This window comes from Varanus komodoensis, unplaced genomic scaffold (assembly GCF_004798865.1).
Source record: "Varanus komodoensis strain SLA01 unplaced genomic scaffold, ASM479886v1 scaffold10, whole genome shotgun sequence".
Taxonomy (NCBI): domain Eukaryota; kingdom Metazoa; phylum Chordata; class Lepidosauria; order Squamata; family Varanidae; genus Varanus; species Varanus komodoensis.
The window spans coordinates 21,935,418-21,953,160 of record NW_025335269.1 but is presented as its reverse complement, the minus strand read 5'-3'; the positions used below and the strand labels follow the sequence as shown (position 1 = coordinate 21,953,160).

Genomic DNA, 17,743 nt, shown 5'->3' with positions numbered 1-17,743 from the left:
TCAAGGCAGCTTACATCATCTCTCCTCCTCCATCTTATCCCCACAACAACAACCCTGTGAGGTAGGTTGGGCTGAGAGTCTGTGACTGGCCCAAAGTCACCCAGTTGGCTCCATGGCCAAGCGGGGACTCGAACCCAGATCGCCTGAGTCCCAGTCCCATGCTCTTAACCAGTACACAAAGCAGTAACAGAAAAATGTCCTGTAATTCGCAGCACACTCCAGCACCTAGCCTTTTCTGCCTAAACATGCATAGGATCGTGGCCTTTCTGTGCTTGGCCTGATCCCCCACATCTGCCTTAGACTGAAGTCTATGGAGCAGCTAGTTTGTCCTTTGTGGCCAGTCACACCACGGAGGGCAGCTTTAGGAAATTACCCGATGTGTCCAAAGGGCCAAAAAAGTTGCCTACACCTGCGTACTGCCCCATTCTTCTCTAGACGCTCCGAAGGACTGTCGCATCCTTAAAGCACCCATCCCGTTTCGCTTAGAATTCCACCTTTCCTTCACTGCTTGTCCAAACAAAGTAAACATTTGGACAACAGCGCTTCTAAGAAAATAGGGCAAACTTTTGAAAGCCGTTATTTTATTATTTTAAGCTTGGCAAGGTCGCTGGTGCATCAGGAGTCCGTCGCGCAGCAACTCCAGGCGCCAGCGCCACTCCAACAGCGCCTCGCCGACGGCGACAGAGGTCGCCTGTTCTGGAGAAACCCTCGGGGAGTGAGCGAGCGGCTCGGGGCGTGCCGTTCACCGAAAGGGCGGCCTTATCGCGGGAAAGCGACATGCACACGGCCCTTCACAGATGAAGGCGGCCAGCGAGGCAATGCCCTTCTACGAAAGCGGCGAATTTTGCGCTTGCCTCTCATCTCGAGGATGGGTTTCCACCGTACCTTTTCGCTACCCTGTTTGCAAAGGACGAGGAACATCCGGGAACCGCGGCTAGGAAGGGGCGGGGGAGGAAGAATGAGCAAGCCCCCGGCCACGAGAGAGGGGCGGGAGAGGCGAAGGATCCCCGCGGCGCGTGCAGTGTTGTTTCCGGGCTTCTGCGCCGTATCTAAGATACTGAGAGGGAGGCAGGGCTAGTTCAAACCATTTACACGAAAAGGGGGGGATAGGGCGTGGGTATTTTGTTTCCCGGGGACTTAGAGAAGTCTAGAGAAATCCATTACTGCGAGGCAAAGTGGGACACCAGAGCTTGATCCGAACCCCGCATTTCCGACAAAGACCAAGGGGAGAAGACCCCCTTGCTATTATCTGGGGACACCACCACCCCCTCAGTGCTTGGAAGACGTGGAGCAGGCTGCGCAGGGCGGGACGTTCGCTTCGGCGGATGGGGGAGGTGAATGGTAGTCTCACCCCCTTTCCCGTTTTTCCTCTGAATTTGACTTACTCCTTCACTGAGAGCAGGTATTCGTCTTGTTTCCCTCGAAATGCTGTGGGCGGGGATGCAAACTCTCAGAGGCGGCGACGTCCCGTACGAATGAGGGCTCTTTCGCGCGCCTCCCGCCCTTCTCCGAGGGAGTCCGCGCGAGGTTTCTGCTTGCCTTCCACTGACACCCCTTTATTATTATTATTATTATTATTATTATTATTATTATTATTATTATTATTATTATTATTATAACATTTCTATGCCGCCCCTTGCCGAAACCTCGGGGCGGCTTACAACACGATAAAATACATTGAAATACAATAGCACATAATAAATTACCATTAAATACAAAAAATACATTGATTTACAAATATAAGATTAAAATTATCAGTATAATTAGGGAAGATTATAGGGAAGATACTTGGCTGGGAGCGGCAGGTGGGGCGGCAACCTCAGACGGAGTTGCCCAGAACCGAACCGTTACACAGTTACAAAGTTCTCTTCATGCTTCAATGTATCGGTTTTCCTGGCCGCTTTCTTCATTTTCCATGCCCATATATAATGCTCAGGAATAAAATATCATGGGTGACTTTAGCCTTGGTCTCCTGTGAAACATCCCTACACTTGATTATCTTTTTTCGTTCCTTCATTGCTGCCCTTCACAGTCTCAGTATTCTTTGGATTTTTTGGTTACAGTCGCCATTTGAATTGATGACTGAGCCACGGTTTGCAAAATTATTCACAATTTCATCATTGTTGACCTTAAAGTTGTGAGTTCTGTAGTCATGATTTTTGTTTTCTTAATCTTCAACTTTCATTAAGAGTTGTTTCAATTCATTGCTGCTTTCTGCTTGTAATATATTATTTGTATATCTTTTAAGTATCGATGTATCTTCCACCGATTTTCACTCTAATCCACTTTTTGTGATATATTCTATATACAGATTGAATAGATAGGGAGATAAAAGCACACCCTTGTTTTATACCTTTGCTCATAGGAAATAACAGGTTTACTCCATTTCCTATTCTAACAGTAGTTTCTTGTTCACGATAAAGAGTTATCAAGTGCTGAGGCACACCTATTTCGTTCAGACTCATTCATAGCTTTTTCATGATCCAAAGGCTTTGCTGTGTCAAGACCAGAGGCAGCTTCAGGGCTCCCTCCGCTGGTCGAGGGTCAGCACTGCAGCTCTGGTGGTTACAGGATTACTACCTGGATCTGCTGCCCCTGCCAGGGCTCTCATGAGCTCCACCTGGGAGCCCTGGGAGAAGAGTTATGTAAGAACTGACTCCTTCCCTCAGATGGTTCCTTGGCAACAAAAGTTTCCTGAAATGCTCAAATGCTCCTGGTTTGTGGATTCTTGGACTTTACTCCTGGAACGCTGTCCAGGACCCTGCACCTGCTCCCAGATCCTGTCTGTTTTCCTGGCCTTGCTTGCTCCTCCTCCTGTCCCAGCCCTCAAGGCCCCTTGCCTTGCCTTCTTGGTTCCCTGACTGCTGACTTGTCTGCCTCCCAGCTCTGACCTTTGGATTGTTCAACTGTGCATTTGTACTGACCCCTGTGTCCCACCCCAGTTGCCTGGTTGCTGGTGCTTTTGTCTGTCAGTCAGCTGACCATGCCTTGGATGCTGACATGCTGTAGCCTATAAAACATTGACTGATTTTCTGAAATCCTTTGGTGTGCTCCAGTATGCAATGTATATTTGTGATATGATGTTCAGTGCATCTTCCTTTTCCAAATCCAGCTTGAACTTCAAACATTTCTTGGGTTAATATTTTTGTTGCAAAACCTTGCGCATCACTGTTTATACAGGAAAGTAATAGTCCTTTAGTTTCTGGTCTTTAGCATCTTTTTTGGGAATTGAAATGTAAACTGAACATTTCCAGTTTATAGGTCATTGTTTTGATTTCCGTACTTGCTACATATTCTTCTTAGAATTTGGTCTGATTCAGGAGCTACAGCTTGATGTCATTCTATTGGTACTCTATCTACTTGGAGTGTTTTATTCCTTCCAAGTGCTTTCAGAGCAGCTTTCACTTCACTTTCTAATACTGCAAGTGGTTCTTCAAGGAATTTTTGCTCTCTCCTATATAGTTCTTCTGTATATTATCTTTTTCTCTTTATTTTATCCTAGTCAAATAGTATGTTCACCTGTTTGTCTTTCAGCATTCCTAATCTAGGTTTGAGTTTTCCTTGGATTTCTTTGATCTTCTGAAAGTGTTCTCTTGTTTTTCCTCTTTTGTTGTTTTTTTCTATTTCTTAGTAATGTAAATCTCTTTATGTGGATTTTAAATTCTTTAGGAATATTATTGCAGTTATATTTTGGAACTGTGCTTCTGTCAGTGATATTTGTCAGCTTAAATATGATTTTTGATATTAAAAGTTTGTGATCACTACCACCCTCTTCTCCTGGTCTTGTTTTGGCAGCAAGAATACTAGTTCTCCATGTTAGACTTCCAGTTAAGTAGTCTGTTTGATTTTTGTATTAGCCATCTGATGATATCCATGTATATAGTTATCTGATAAGTTGCCTAAAGTATGTATTTGCAATAAACAAATTGTTGGTTTCACAAAATTCTATGAGTTTTCACAAATTCACAACATTCTCTTGCTTCTTAGCTAAATTATTGTAGGCTAAAATCTCCCACAACATTTGTTTCTGCTTTGTTTCCTACATTTGCCTTTGAATCACCAATAATTATCAGCATGTCTTGCTTTTGCATGTTATCAAATTCTTCTTGGATGCTTGCATAAAAGTTTTCAATTTCTTCTTCAGTGTATGTCACCAGAGTGGAGATCTGAATAATGGTTATGCTGATATAAGAATTCAGATCAATATGATTTAGTCAGACTTTGCATTAAAGCTTCTTGGTGCCTGGGCTACATCTTGCCTTAGCATTAGAGCCACTCCATTTTTTCTGAGTTTGTAAAACTGAGTGAAACATTTTTTTTGTCAGACTGAGACTGTCCCATTTCAGTCCAGTTTAGTTTTCTCACACCAAGTACTGTGATGTATCCATTTGCTGCTTTACAGTTTCCAGTTTTTCTTGATTCATACTTCTCAAGAAAACAAGCTTGCTTTCTGATCTCAAATATGCATCTAAATACATACTTTCTGTAAATGTTTTAGCATAGGGGTAAGTAAAATGGTGTCATCTAGATGCTTTGGACTATAGCTCCCATCAGCCCCATCCTTCATGTCATGCTGAATTTCATTTTATTTATTAGATTTATATGTTGCCCAACAGCCAAAACTCTCTAGGCAGTTTACAATAATACAATATTGTACATAATATAAAAACAACTGATATACAACCATATAAAGAGACTATATACCCAAATCACTAGCAACTTTAACTATCAACTACAAGAAATTCTGGGACCAATTAGAAACTGTATTACATGCTGCCAAATGCATGAGAATGGAGGAAGGCCTTAATGGGGAACTGAAAAGATAACAGTGTTGGTGCCAGGCGGACCCCACTGGGAAAATTAATCCATAATCAGGGCTACCATTGAGAAGTCCCTCTCCCTTGTTCCCACCTTTCTGGCTTCTCTTGAAGGAGGTACCTGGAAGAGGACCATAGACAGTGAATGTAGTACAAGGGTAGATCATTATATGAAAAATGGCCAACTCTTAATGTATTTAACTAGACTTGCTTTTTTTTCTTTTATAGGTGACTTTTTATGAAATAAGTGGTGGCTTGATATTGATGTATGCAATACAGCTTTCATAATGGAAAACTTTATTTTGTATGAAGAGATTGGAAGAGGGAGCAATACAGTCGTTTATAAAGGCAGACGGAAAGGAACAATAAATTTTGTGGCTATTTTATGCACTGATAAATGCAAAAGAGCTGAAATGACGAACTGGGTAAGAGTTACCTTTTATTCTGGAAAGCAATGTACATTTGCAAGTTATGCTGGAATATATTTTCAGATGGAAATGTATGTTTCAAGAAGGTTTACCCAGTTACTGAGTTGATTTGTGATTTTTTTCCTCCTTGTATCCACTTTACCCTGTTCAGTTTTTGCTTAAGAAGTATAACTTACTAAATTAGCAGAAGTTCAGTTTATATTGAAATAAATGGGAAACTGCAACTGCTAAATGCTTGAGTTGGTTGGGGTCCTCAGCAGCTTCCCAAAATTTAGCAAAGAAAACAAATGCATGTTGTCTGTATATACATTCATTTCTTTTGGGTGGTTATGTCATTTGAAGAGCACTGAAATAGACTTTTTTATTTTTTCTGTACATGTCCAAGTATATGTAAAAAAACAAATTTCAGTGAATTGCACCAGACCTATAAACAGTCATCCTACTTTGCCATTAGAAGAGCTGCTTCCTTTCTTGGATTAGAATGGTCTTTACTTGCCCAGCTGTTAATATGTTCCTTAATTCAATCTTTGCAAAAAGGACTACATTTGTATCTGTTGCCATCCCTTCCTGTCTCTGTTTTGCAGGTATGGGAGGAAATGTAATATTTATTTTGGCATGGCACCTACAATTCCTAAGAGTGGATTCAAACTAGCATAACCCCCATTGATTTCACTGGGTTTTCTGTGAGACTAAGTTCACACGCAAAGGTGGCAAATTGTCAGTTAAATAATCCATGATTTGCTACAGAGTATGTTGGGCATGTTCCATAGCTATTTTGAATATTCAATCCCTGATCAGAAATTGGTTTGTGATATCTGAATCAAGACACTATAGGTTAATTATGGGTGCTCTGTATTTAATCACCAGTTAGGTGTTAGGTTAGCTGTAGGTTGTTTAGCTCACAATTAACCTAGAGTGATTGGGTTTGGATGACCCGGGTACAAATCCAATGTTTGTTCCTGGATTTAGTTATCTGTACTTTTCTATGGGACTGCAAGTGGCACAGTGGTTTAAACCGCTGTGCTGGTTGATCGAAAGGTCGCCAGTTCAAATCTGCACAACGGAGTGAGTTCCTGTTGCTCCGTCCCAGCTCCTGCCAACCTTGCAGTTCGAAAGCATGCAAATGCAAGTAGATAAAAAGCTACCACTGCGGTGGGCAGGTAACAGCGTTCCGTGCACTTCGGTGTTTAATCATGCCGGCCACATGACCACGGAGACTGTCTGCGGACAAACGCTGGCTCCCTCTGCTAGGAAACAGAGATGAGCACCACCCCCTAGAGTCAGGCATGACTGGACGTAACGTCAAGGGGAAACGTTTACCTTTACCTTTTTACTATTACTATACCTCTAACTATTAAGATAATTCTTAAGTAGGTTTCATATAAATATTAAAATCTCAAATACAATTTAAAAAGTAATACAATTACAACTATAGTAGGACTAATAATAAGGAGCAGTTCCATAGAACAAAATAATTAATGTACTTATGGGCAAGGGAAAGTCTGGATGTACAGATGTGTTTTTGGAACATGCCAAATGTTCTGCCTCTCAGGCTATGTGAGGGAGTTTTTTCCACAGGGCAGATGGTGCTACTGAGAAGGACTTCATCAAGGGAATACATGGCAACATTCTGATAATGTGGGCATGTCCAGCAATGCCTCCTCCAGTGATCTTAGTGGTTGATTGTTATATATAAAGGAAAGCAGCCTGCTAGGTATCATGGCCCTAATCTGTTTAGGGCTTTGTACGACAATCTCATAACCTTGAATATGGCTTGGTTGCTAAATAGGTAGCAAATGCAGTTCTTTTATCATAGGTCTTCCATGAGCATCACTGGATGTCCCAGTTAGCACTCTTGTTGCTGCCTTCTACAGCAACTGCAACTTCTGAACCAGGCCCAAGGCAGCCTGACATAGTGCACATTGATTGCACTTGTCTGCTTGTCAGGTTACGTGTGCCCTGGATCACTGTGGCTGGAGTATCCTTAACCAGGAACAGGAGTAGTTGACATCCCAACTGAGGATGGTGGTGGGTCCAGATCCACAGGGTCACTTGGGCCGCCTGTATCAGAGGTGGAATGGATAGTCAGTTCCATTCCAGAACCTCTGCAGCCTGAGGTGCTGTACACTTGAGTGTGGGTTAAACAGCCTCCAATGTACACTAAAATAGGTTATGGGTTCTGTGAGCATTGTCATGTTGTGTGAACAGCCCAAGTAGCTGTATTCAGACATCGCATAGGAACTCCTGATTGAAGCAATCAGTGTTTGAATATTCAAAGAAGGCAGCGTGCCTGGCAAATTGAAGGTTAATTAACCCAAGTTTTGCTGCTGTTACACACGAACAGTTCCTAAGAATGCCACAGGCCAGGTTCATGCAACATGGCAGACAAACCTGTCCTTTTTTAATAGAATATGCTGTTTCCATAGTGCACAGATCTTTGCCCAAACCTACCAGTATGGTTACCCAGGCACTGTGTGGTAAGACTTTGTTCCATGACAACAATGGCAAAGTGAACATCCTGAGTCTGGAGGACTGGTTAAACTGCGGTAAAATGTGGAAGCTTTAGAACAGACTGTTGATTCTCTCCCTATTTTCAGAAAAATAATGCTATTATGCAGGAACTCTGAACTGGGTCTGGATGACACAGCAGACCCACAATGGTAAATGTCACCATGGCTTTTTGGAAGCTAGCCTATGTCTTCATGAAAGCTATGCACTCTGACAATTGTTGTTTATCTGCTTGACCCACTGAGAGCCCAAACTATCTCATTTTGTGCTATAGGTGCGGCTCACTCATGCAATCAAGCACAAGAACATAGTAGTGTTTCATGAATGGTATGAAACAAGTAACCATCTCTGGCTTGTGGTGGAATTATGCACAGGTAAGAGGATGCTAAGTCAATGTTGAGTGACATCTTTGGATAGCTTTTGGATTAACTGCTTTTAGCATTAAATATATAATTTGTGATTCAAAGAGTTACGGAGACTTTTATAAGGAGCCTGTTGGAATTTCTGAATTTTTCTTTGAATGATTAATCTCCAATGCTATTACAAGCTCTTCTTGAAATTCAGCTCATGTTTCCAGCTCATGTCATGCCATATTAAAAAGAGCTCCTTGGGGAAGGGGCAGGGGATAGGTTGATCACAAGGTGTTATGAATGTGTTTGCATATTCATTCTCTGCTGTGAAAAATGCTTTGGATAACTGTTAAAGTGTAATCAAACTTATTTAATCACACTTTAAAATGTCTGTATACTATATATCTCAGAACTGGATCCCATATCATAAGCTGCTTTTAGGGCATCCATATTGAGAGAGAGGGAAGGAGAGAGAGAGAGAATGAATGAATGAATAACTCTGGTATTACAGACACAGGTGTCTGTACCAATGTACTGAACCAGAGTTTTATAAGTGCAAGCATTTATTCAACCTTCAAATCTATAGTCACACAGATATAGTCTATATATGACTTATAATCTCATTTTGGCCTTGTTGCTTTGTCAATTTGACATCCACAGTTACAGGTAAAGTAGAAAGATTAGACATAAATGTTTATAAAGCACTACACAAGTCTCTTTTGACTTTAAAGAAACCATAACTGATAATCTATCCATACCTTATAGGTGGATCACTGGAAATGGTAATTGCTCAGGATGAACATTTACCTGAAGATGTTGTGAGACAATTTGGAATTGATTTGGTCACTGGGTTTCATCATATTCACGATCTTGGAATTATTTTCTGTGACCTTACACCTGGAAAGGCAAGAAAGAATTGTTTTTACACTTACACAGTATTTCTGGAAATATGTAACCACTTTTTAAAAATTATCAGGATATTTCTAACTGCTACTTATATTTGCATTTAAATCCACAGATTCTCTTGGAAGGGCCTGGTACCCTCAAGTTCAGTAACTTCTGCTTGGCTAGAGCAAAGGGTGAAAAGCTAGAAGATTTTTTTGCTTTAATTGGATCAGAGGAGCAGGGAGGTGAAAGTGGTGAAAATACAAGTTTGAAAAGCAAACTCAGAGGTAAAGGTAGCAATATGTAAGGATGGCAGTAGCTGAAGACAGAGCAATAAAGCTGTATAATGGTCCTCTTTCATAATACATGAATACATGTATTATACATACCATACATAATACATGAAATGATGGGATGGGATTTAGTGGCTCCACCTGCTTTTCTCTGACAGTGGATCATTTGGTGGTTGCCCGACTTTAGCACATTTTTCCGTATTCTAAAAGACTAACCTGTGTCTCCTAAGGGATAAATACAGGAAGAGCTTTAAGACAAGAAATACTTGCATTTTAGGTATTTTGGGACTACCCCTCTGCCTTCAGCCTTGCCCACCACTGAGGTGCAGCCACCAAGAAAATTGAATTTGCCTCTCTGACTGAAAGAAATTCAACACTCTTGCTCTACCTTGTTTCATTCAAGTCAATGATAATGTATTTTGGTATATGATCACACTTTATAGTACTTGCACATTCTAAGTCCATATTGTGCAAAGATATGCTGATTCCATCTCCTTTCCTGCAATCTAGCCCTGCAAAAAGAGGGCTAGGCAAACAGAGGAAGCATTTTGGATTTATATACCCAGTGGTCTGAATGTCTTCTCTTGTCCTTTGTTCCTGGCGGTGCGTTGCTGTACAATTAATGGAACTCCCCTGTGTATGTGTACAGTTGTGTGTTGCATGTGTGCAGCCTTAGAAGTAAGTGTGTATCTGAAATTTCAGTGAGTTTCCAAGAAATGAGTTGGAAATACTACTGACTTTTGAAGAAATGTCCATTTCACAATTGTAACACATTGACTTTATTTTGCAGGTTCAATGGCGTACAGTGCTCCAGAAGTGATAAAGGGAAGTGACTTCTCTATAGCCAGTGATTTGTGGTCGTTGGGCTGTTTGCTATATGAAATGTTTACAGGTATTGATCTAATTAATATATTACAATATAAACTGAACAATACTAATAATCAGGAATATGAAGGAAGGTAATGTTTTCAGTGCTTATTTATGTAAAGTGTTTCTACTGTACCAATTTAGCCTAACAGCTCTTAGATCAGTTTACAATTTAAAAACATAAGCAAACATAACACATTATGACAATCCAAAAATAATCACAATAGCAATAAGAAAAAAAACAAATAAGTAAAATAACAAATTAAATCAGTAAATAAACCAATAAAACCAAATAATCCACATTGGCTTCATAAAATATAAATATAGCATCATTCAACAATTCAAGTAGTTGGAGATTAAAAAGGTCTTAACCAGGCAACTAAAAGCAAGAACTGTTGGCACCAGGCGCAGCTCTCTGGGGAGCTGGTTCCATAAATTGGGTGCTACTTCTAGTGGCTTATAAGCCTTTGTGGAATCACTTGCTATTACAGGAAATTTAATACCGGGTTATGAATGGCTAATTTGATGGTGTCAATATTACAATTACTAACCCTAACCAAGCAGTTAGATTTTGATGCAAAATTCATGTATAGTTTAAGCTACCTGTAGATGCTACTTCTGTCCATGCTTGTTCCATTATTTTATTGTTTTTATGCTCTTAAGCATTCAATTTATCTAGTCTGATGCACTGGTATTCTGTTTTCTGTTTGGTTTTTCTTTATTAGTATAAATGCTACTGAGTAACTAATTAAAATGTGTATACATAGGTGGACAGGGACAATTAAATCAAGTATTAAAGATTCAAGGAAAAAGACCTATTGCCCTGGCTTTTTTCCAGCTAATTTTTATTTATTTAATTTGTATAAAAGCCACCCTTTATCATCATGCTCTCTTCTAGTTTTGTGGAAGATCTTCTCCATTATAAAAGGAATTATCAGATAAAATTGCATGCTAATTAACTCTAAAAACAAACAAAATGGCCACCAACAGCATATACAGTTTGGACCTATTTTCCGTTGTATAAATTATTTTTCAACTAAAATATTTGTTAATTAACATCAAGACTCATGAAATCTGTTACAAATGTGTAGCTACTGATGTGTTTGTAATCCATTATTACATGCCAAGGATGTTGAGAACCTCACAGATCAATCTTGTACATGTCTAAGGGCTTGCAATAGATGAAAATTGATGAAATTCCCTTTTTAAAAATATTTTTATTAACTAAATCTCATACTATACAACACAAAAATACATCAACAAAAAATTAAAAGGGAAAAAACTTATTCAAAACTATTAATAATAGTTACATTGCCACACTGGGACCTTCAGCTTCATAATTATTTATTCATATCTATATATACTCCAAGTCATCATCTTCTCTGCTTCCCCTCTCTCAGGAAGATTGTAATTTCCTATTTTTTACATCAGAGATCAATTAAAGAAATAGGTTCAATTTTCCAGTGAATTTTAAGTACAGTATGCAATTGTCATTTGTTCTTAAATTGAAATTATCTTTGATGTAAACAAGTGATTGAATTATTTTGAAGCTTATTCTGGTTTTGCTGAAATCAGCAACCTCACCTTTCATTTATAGGAAGACCTCCATTCTTCGCAGAAAGCATTACTGAATTAGCAGAACAGATTTTACATCAAGATCCTTTCCCACTTAAATGTCAAGGTATTCTTCTGCAGATATAATTCACTGAAAAATAATTCTAACAAATGTGTGAGAAATAGTATTTCTTGCTTATAAGATTAATTATAAGGAGCAAAACTTTCAGAAATTTACTTTGTACTTCTAGAAAAAAAATGGTCTGCTTGTTCCTGCGTATTTATTTTTAATGGTGCCTTTTGTGCAGTATCTCATACTGCCCAAGAGCCGACAGGATTAATCACTTATGCAGTGGGGACTTAGGAACTGGAAGTTACCTTGAAACACTTGCTTCTTGGAACAGGACAGGAAACAGTAGTAGAGCATGCACAGCAAAGTTCCACGCACCTGTCCTGATCTGAAAACTAGTGTTCCTGCTCCTTTGGCAGCCTGCATTAACTATCAGTAGCTTCTTGTTGTGCAAGTGGTGGTTCCCTCTTACGTAGCAAAATGAGCAGGAGCACTGTAGCTCCATTGGATACTGAGCTTTAATATGTTGGCATAACATTCAGTTTTTCCCTTTCTAGCCACACCTAAGTGACACATCTTTAATAGATTCTTGGGCAACTGGGATATTTATTAAGAAGCAGAAAGTCTCAACCCAGTCCTTGATATTATACAGCAGAGTTTGTAAAACCAACATAGCTGAGTAATAACTTTATAGTTCAGCCATTCTAGCTTTATATGATTTCCTGAGGGTCACAAGACATCAGTACGTTAACTGAGGAACCACAAGCTTCTGCCACTTTGAAATCTGTGAATTGGGAGAGGCTCTGTATAACAGATACAACGCCACATGGCCAAAGATTCCAGAAAAGTGGCTTGTTAACAGCTGCAGTGTAATAGAAGGCGGAAAGAAGACATTGGTGGTAATTCATTGGAACCATTTATATAATCAGAATAAGCCACAATTTCCGTAATCATTTCCTGGGTGCAGCTTCTCAGGTTGCCCGAACCTGAGCATGGCTTGTTGGAGAAGGAAACAGCCCTCTAATACCCCATGGGCTGTGGTAGGGTTCAGATGACAGAATAAACAGTGATTATGGAAATTGTACCTGGCATGCACTGTTATTTAAATAAGCCACTGTGGCTAATTTTGATCATTCAGTCCAGATTAATCCATGAAGGATGGAGGACAGATACAATTTAATATTGATATCCACCTTTGAGAGACACTGGGAAAAGATCAGGAACTGACAAGAACTCCAGGGAATACCCCAGATTTAGAATGGTACAGCTCCAGAAATGACTTTTATATCTCATTAAGACATTTCAGCAGGCATTTTGGGGAGGATTGATAATTATTATTTGTTGGGATTTATAGAATTGGGTTGATAAATGCAGTTCAAGTAAAATAATGTGATAATGGGTTGGTCCAGTGGTAATGGGTTATTTCAAATTCAGTTGATTGATCACTATCAGTTACAGATTGATCTTCTTTTTGAGAACCAGTGTGGTGGAGTAGTTAAAGCTGGGACTCATGTGATCTGAGTTCTAGTTCCCACTCATCCATGAAGCAAACTGGGTGATTTTGGGCGAATCACACACTCTCAGCCCAACCTACCTCTCAGAGTGGTGGTTGTGAGAATAATATTGAGAGGGGAGAATTCTATATGCTATTTTTTGTTCCTTGAAATGAAAAAAGATGTGATGATAATAATAATAAATCTGTCTCCTTAAATACATTTTTCAAAATAGCAGGTTTAGCCTGGAACAAGTTGAAGCTCAGTTCTGCATCTATGCCTGTGTGTCAAATGATTTGCTCTGTGCATTTTGAAGAATCTGATCTCTAGATCAACGTAGGAAATGAGAAAGAAATTACCTTTTAATGATGATAGAGTTAAGCTTGCTGCTGTCTATATGGTCCCATTGAAACAAGAATGGGTGTTGCAATCATATGTCTCTTCCCAACAAGAATTGCCATTGTTGTTCTTGCTTACCTTTATCTACAACTATTCAGACAGACAGGAGTGAGAATTTTTCCCCTCATTAGGAACATTTGTAAATATGCTGCAAGTGTGTACTTAAAATATTTTATTGATTTAGATGTAAATGTAATATATGTATTGTTGTTAACTAAAATTTATAATATTACCTTACAGGGTCAGCATTTCTAAAACCATCTTCAGACTTCATTAATTTGCTTGACTCTTTGCTGCAAAAGGATCCTCAGAAGAGGTAAAATGGCGATTTGGTGCTGTAGCTATTTATAAATTGACATACTTTAAAGCATAACTTTGAGTTGTGACATTGAACTCACAGTATAAGAGGATTTTTTTCTTTCTATTTAAAGACTGACTTGGGAAGAGCTGCTGCAGCATCCTTTCTGGCGAGATGCTTTTATTCAGTTGCCCCGCGAATCTATCTCCAACCAAGACACAAACTCCAGGTACTGTAGATAAAATGTGAATACACTCGTGTAGCTTGCTTAATACAACATACACTTTCATGGGCAGTGTCCCCTTCTTCACTTGCATAATTATGCACCACAATAGATTTTAATGATAATTTTTAATGTATCACTGAACTCTTTGTTTTCCTGCAACAGGCAGGTTTGATAGGCATAGAAAGCAGTGTATTATGGTGATGCACTTGGGGTGGGGCAATGCAGGAAATACACAATAAGAATATAGTGCTTGATGGTGGAGACGAGGGAGATATTTCCAGCACTTCGCCTTGACGACATCTCCTCTTCTGCTTCCATGAGAGAACACATGATGGACTTGTCAGTATTGTGGGTGAGCAGGGCACAAGATGGAGACAGGTTCAACAATTTACCTAGGTAACCTCTGCTCTGCCAGAGCCACTGTGGACGTGTAGTCTGAGCTTCCCCAAGTGGTGTGTCATGTTTGTGGCTACATGATTCCCAAGCGTGGTAAGCCTTGCAAAAGATATGTGAACTACCTGTCATGGCTGTTCTTCTCCCACTTCTTCCAAACAAACTAGAACAAAGGTTTTCTAATAAAAGACTATTATATTAAAGCTGACCAGCTAGGCTAGCTTTGGAGTACAAAACAGAGTATTGCAGAAGTCATTAATAAAAGAAACAAGAATACTAGCCATTAGGGAATTATAGCTTAATAAGAAAATAAGAAGTTGATTCTGAACTTGAATACTCCTTTTCCTTTCCAAACTGAAAGCATCAATCCATACTTTCAAGGTGGGTCCTCTCATTTGAAGGCCAATTACTTGCAGTGACTGAAGCTTTTCAACTTACCCTGACACCATATCCTCTAATTAATGATAAGTCTGCTCCCCTCTCTATTAGTACACTCACTAAATTTTCCCACAGACCTTGAAAGCATCTAATTCTCAGCAACTTCCTGGGTTATCTCTGGGTCTACTGACCTTGCTATTTCAGCTGCAGATTTTGACCCCACTTTTTTGACTGATTCCTTGAAAGATTCTTTTATAGTGGAAGTGGGCCAAATCCATACATTAACAATCTATTTCTCTAATTAACATTGACATTATAATACTAACAGCAATTTTGGCCAATGAATTACAACAAGTTATCAAGTTTCCTTTTTTATACATTTTTTGTTAATTTCCCAAAGCTATAACAAAATGAAACATTCTTCCTCCCCACAAATAATTTATATTGTACAAAGGTTTAAGGTATTCATTTTCATTGGATAAGTGTTAATTAAATCAGTCATAATGAATATACATGGGGCTTATACATCTGTGTCTTGTATATAAGAAAATATAATATTAATAGAAAAAAATACGCAAATGTTTCAACAGTGACAAGCCAAATATCCCTATACTTACATGTGTGTAGGTTGCATCTAAATACTATCTGTTCAAACGCTTAAATCAATAGATCCTTTAGTCCAACCATATCAAATTGGATTCATTAAAAATGAGCAGGGGTGTAATATCTTAAAGGTGGATCTTTGAATGCAGATAGCAGAGATAGGTGCTATCATTCCCTTGGATGTTGAAAAGGCCTTTGATGAAATTTATTTTTGCAGCATTGAAAAATGCAGATTTTCTCATAGCATTTCTCAAATGAGTTAAAATGGGTTGCTTTCTGAGGTTTCTTTCTTGGGCTCTAGAAAAGTATTCCCACTTATTCCCTTGACATTTGATTTATGTTTTGAACTCCTGGCATGTGCTATAATTGCTATCCTGCTGCAGCTTGACCCATTTTCCTTTGCTATAAATTAACTTTATGAGGAAACCCAGATATAAAAACAGGTTAAAATCATACTGTTAACTTGGACACACAAGCAGATTTTTACATTGGATCAGCTAGTGCGATCTGATAATTTCTTATCATCCCACTCTGCATGCTAAATATGACTTTCTTGCAGTAACAGAATGGCAAGAACAGTTGAAAGTTCAATTGGAATCCAGGTTCATCTCTGCAGTTCCTTCTGCTCGAGAGTTACCTCTACATTTAGAAGCATGTGCTAAGACTGATTAGATATACTAACCTATTTATATAAATATTTATCATGCCCGAGGCTTCGGCGAATGGGGCGGCATAAAAATGTGTTAATAATAATAATAATAATAATAATAATAATAATAATAATAATAATAATCATTGGTGAATAAAAATGATACATGGCATCTTGGGCAAGAATGGAATAGGGAACTAGACTGTTCTATCTTTCCTAACTAACAGAATGGTGTATTAGCATCTATTTTGGAAGTGTCAGTGGATCTTAGGCTATGTTTTACTTAGGAAAAGATTCTGTTCTGTAAATATTGGATGCCACAATAAGCCTTTAATAAAGGCTTGACTAAGTCAACTAAGTGTTGAAGGTGTGATATGGCTAATACTTCCTTTACCTGTAAATTTTGGCAATGACCAATATAATGCCATTTTAGGAGATTGTAATACAGATAAATTATATATTGGAACACTCCTTAACATATTTAAGTACAGTACAATTTAGGAATGTACTGTAAGTTAGTTGCACTTCGTTTGCAATGAATTCAGCAAGAATTGAATAACTAATTTCATCTGAATCCATCTCTTTGTTAGTCATTGTGCATTAATATGAGAGAGAAAACAAGAAACAGTCAACACTTAATTCTAAGTAAATTCCTAAATTTAATTCCCTAAATTAATCTGATATATATTGCATTCATTTCTTAACTATAAAAGTCATTGTTTGCTTACATCCTACTGTTGTTAAAATGGGAGCTGTAGCCCTGGTTTCATTGTAGGTGAAAGTTGTTCACCTGCCAAAAATTCTACTAAGTTCTGATTAATATGGTCTTGTATCCCTCAAAATTATTAATTTTAAATGCATCTCTAATAAATTGATCTATAAAGGTATTTTTGCAATAGTGCTCCAATTGTTTTATTTGACCTTAATTTACAATGAAAGCTGTATTGACTTCATAGTACATTGTCCTTTGTTTGGGCAGCAATGGAAATCCTGAGCTGTTTGTATCCGGAATGTCTGAGTTTCAGATACAGAATAAAAAATTGCCAGATGTTATATCCACTGGAACAGAAAATAAACAGTTCAACAGTTCTTTCAGGATGGGTAAGATTACAGTTTCATTGTATGTATTTGTTTAAAAGTAAATTTCAAATGAATGCTTGAAAAATTATAGCCCTATATATTATTCAGATTGGTTCAAATACTGTTTTCTTTGACAGAAAACCCAGAAGAATTGCGTCCTAAAAGTGTTGTCGATGGTGGAGCAAATGAATCTATATTTCTTCTCAGGTATGAAAAATCTGCTATAAACACTTTTGTAGGATTTAAGTGTCTTGAGGGGCAATGCTTTAATGCTCTTGTTAAACTGTGAATAACCAGTAGACCAAATGATTTTTAAAAACTAATCAAACAGCAACTCTTTCAAGATAGGAGGGTAGCCACTTTTGCCCCAAGGAAAAGATTTCTCCCCCACTCTGATTATTCTGGTGGGCCAGATGACATAATGGGATAGAGTCTAACCCCGAAGCCCTTCC

The 17,743-nt window shown here is 38.6% G+C and overlaps 1 protein-coding gene across 2 annotated transcripts in view; it reads left to right on the top strand.

The window, feature by feature from the left end:
- The first annotated feature begins 1,264 nt into the window (after positions 1-1,264).
- ULK4 (unc-51 like kinase 4) overlaps positions 1,265-17,743 on the top strand; it is a 205,339-nt gene continuing 188,860 nt past the window's right edge. For both annotated transcript variants that reach the window (XM_044456388.1, XM_044456378.1), the window contains exons 1-11: positions 1,265-1,402; positions 5,046-5,242; positions 8,028-8,127; positions 8,869-9,008; positions 9,122-9,275; positions 10,072-10,173; positions 11,746-11,829; positions 13,905-13,980; positions 14,096-14,191; positions 17,191-17,312; positions 17,429-17,498. In XM_044456388.1, coding sequence (XP_044312323.1) covers positions 5,105-5,242; positions 8,028-8,127; positions 8,869-9,008; positions 9,122-9,275; positions 10,072-10,173; positions 11,746-11,829; positions 13,905-13,980; positions 14,096-14,191; positions 17,191-17,312; positions 17,429-17,498 — 1,082 coding nt within the window. In that variant the 5' untranslated portion in view covers positions 1,265-1,402; positions 5,046-5,104. The remainder of the gene's footprint in view (positions 1,403-5,045; positions 5,243-8,027; positions 8,128-8,868; positions 9,009-9,121; positions 9,276-10,071; positions 10,174-11,745; positions 11,830-13,904; positions 13,981-14,095; positions 14,192-17,190; positions 17,313-17,428; positions 17,499-17,743) is intronic.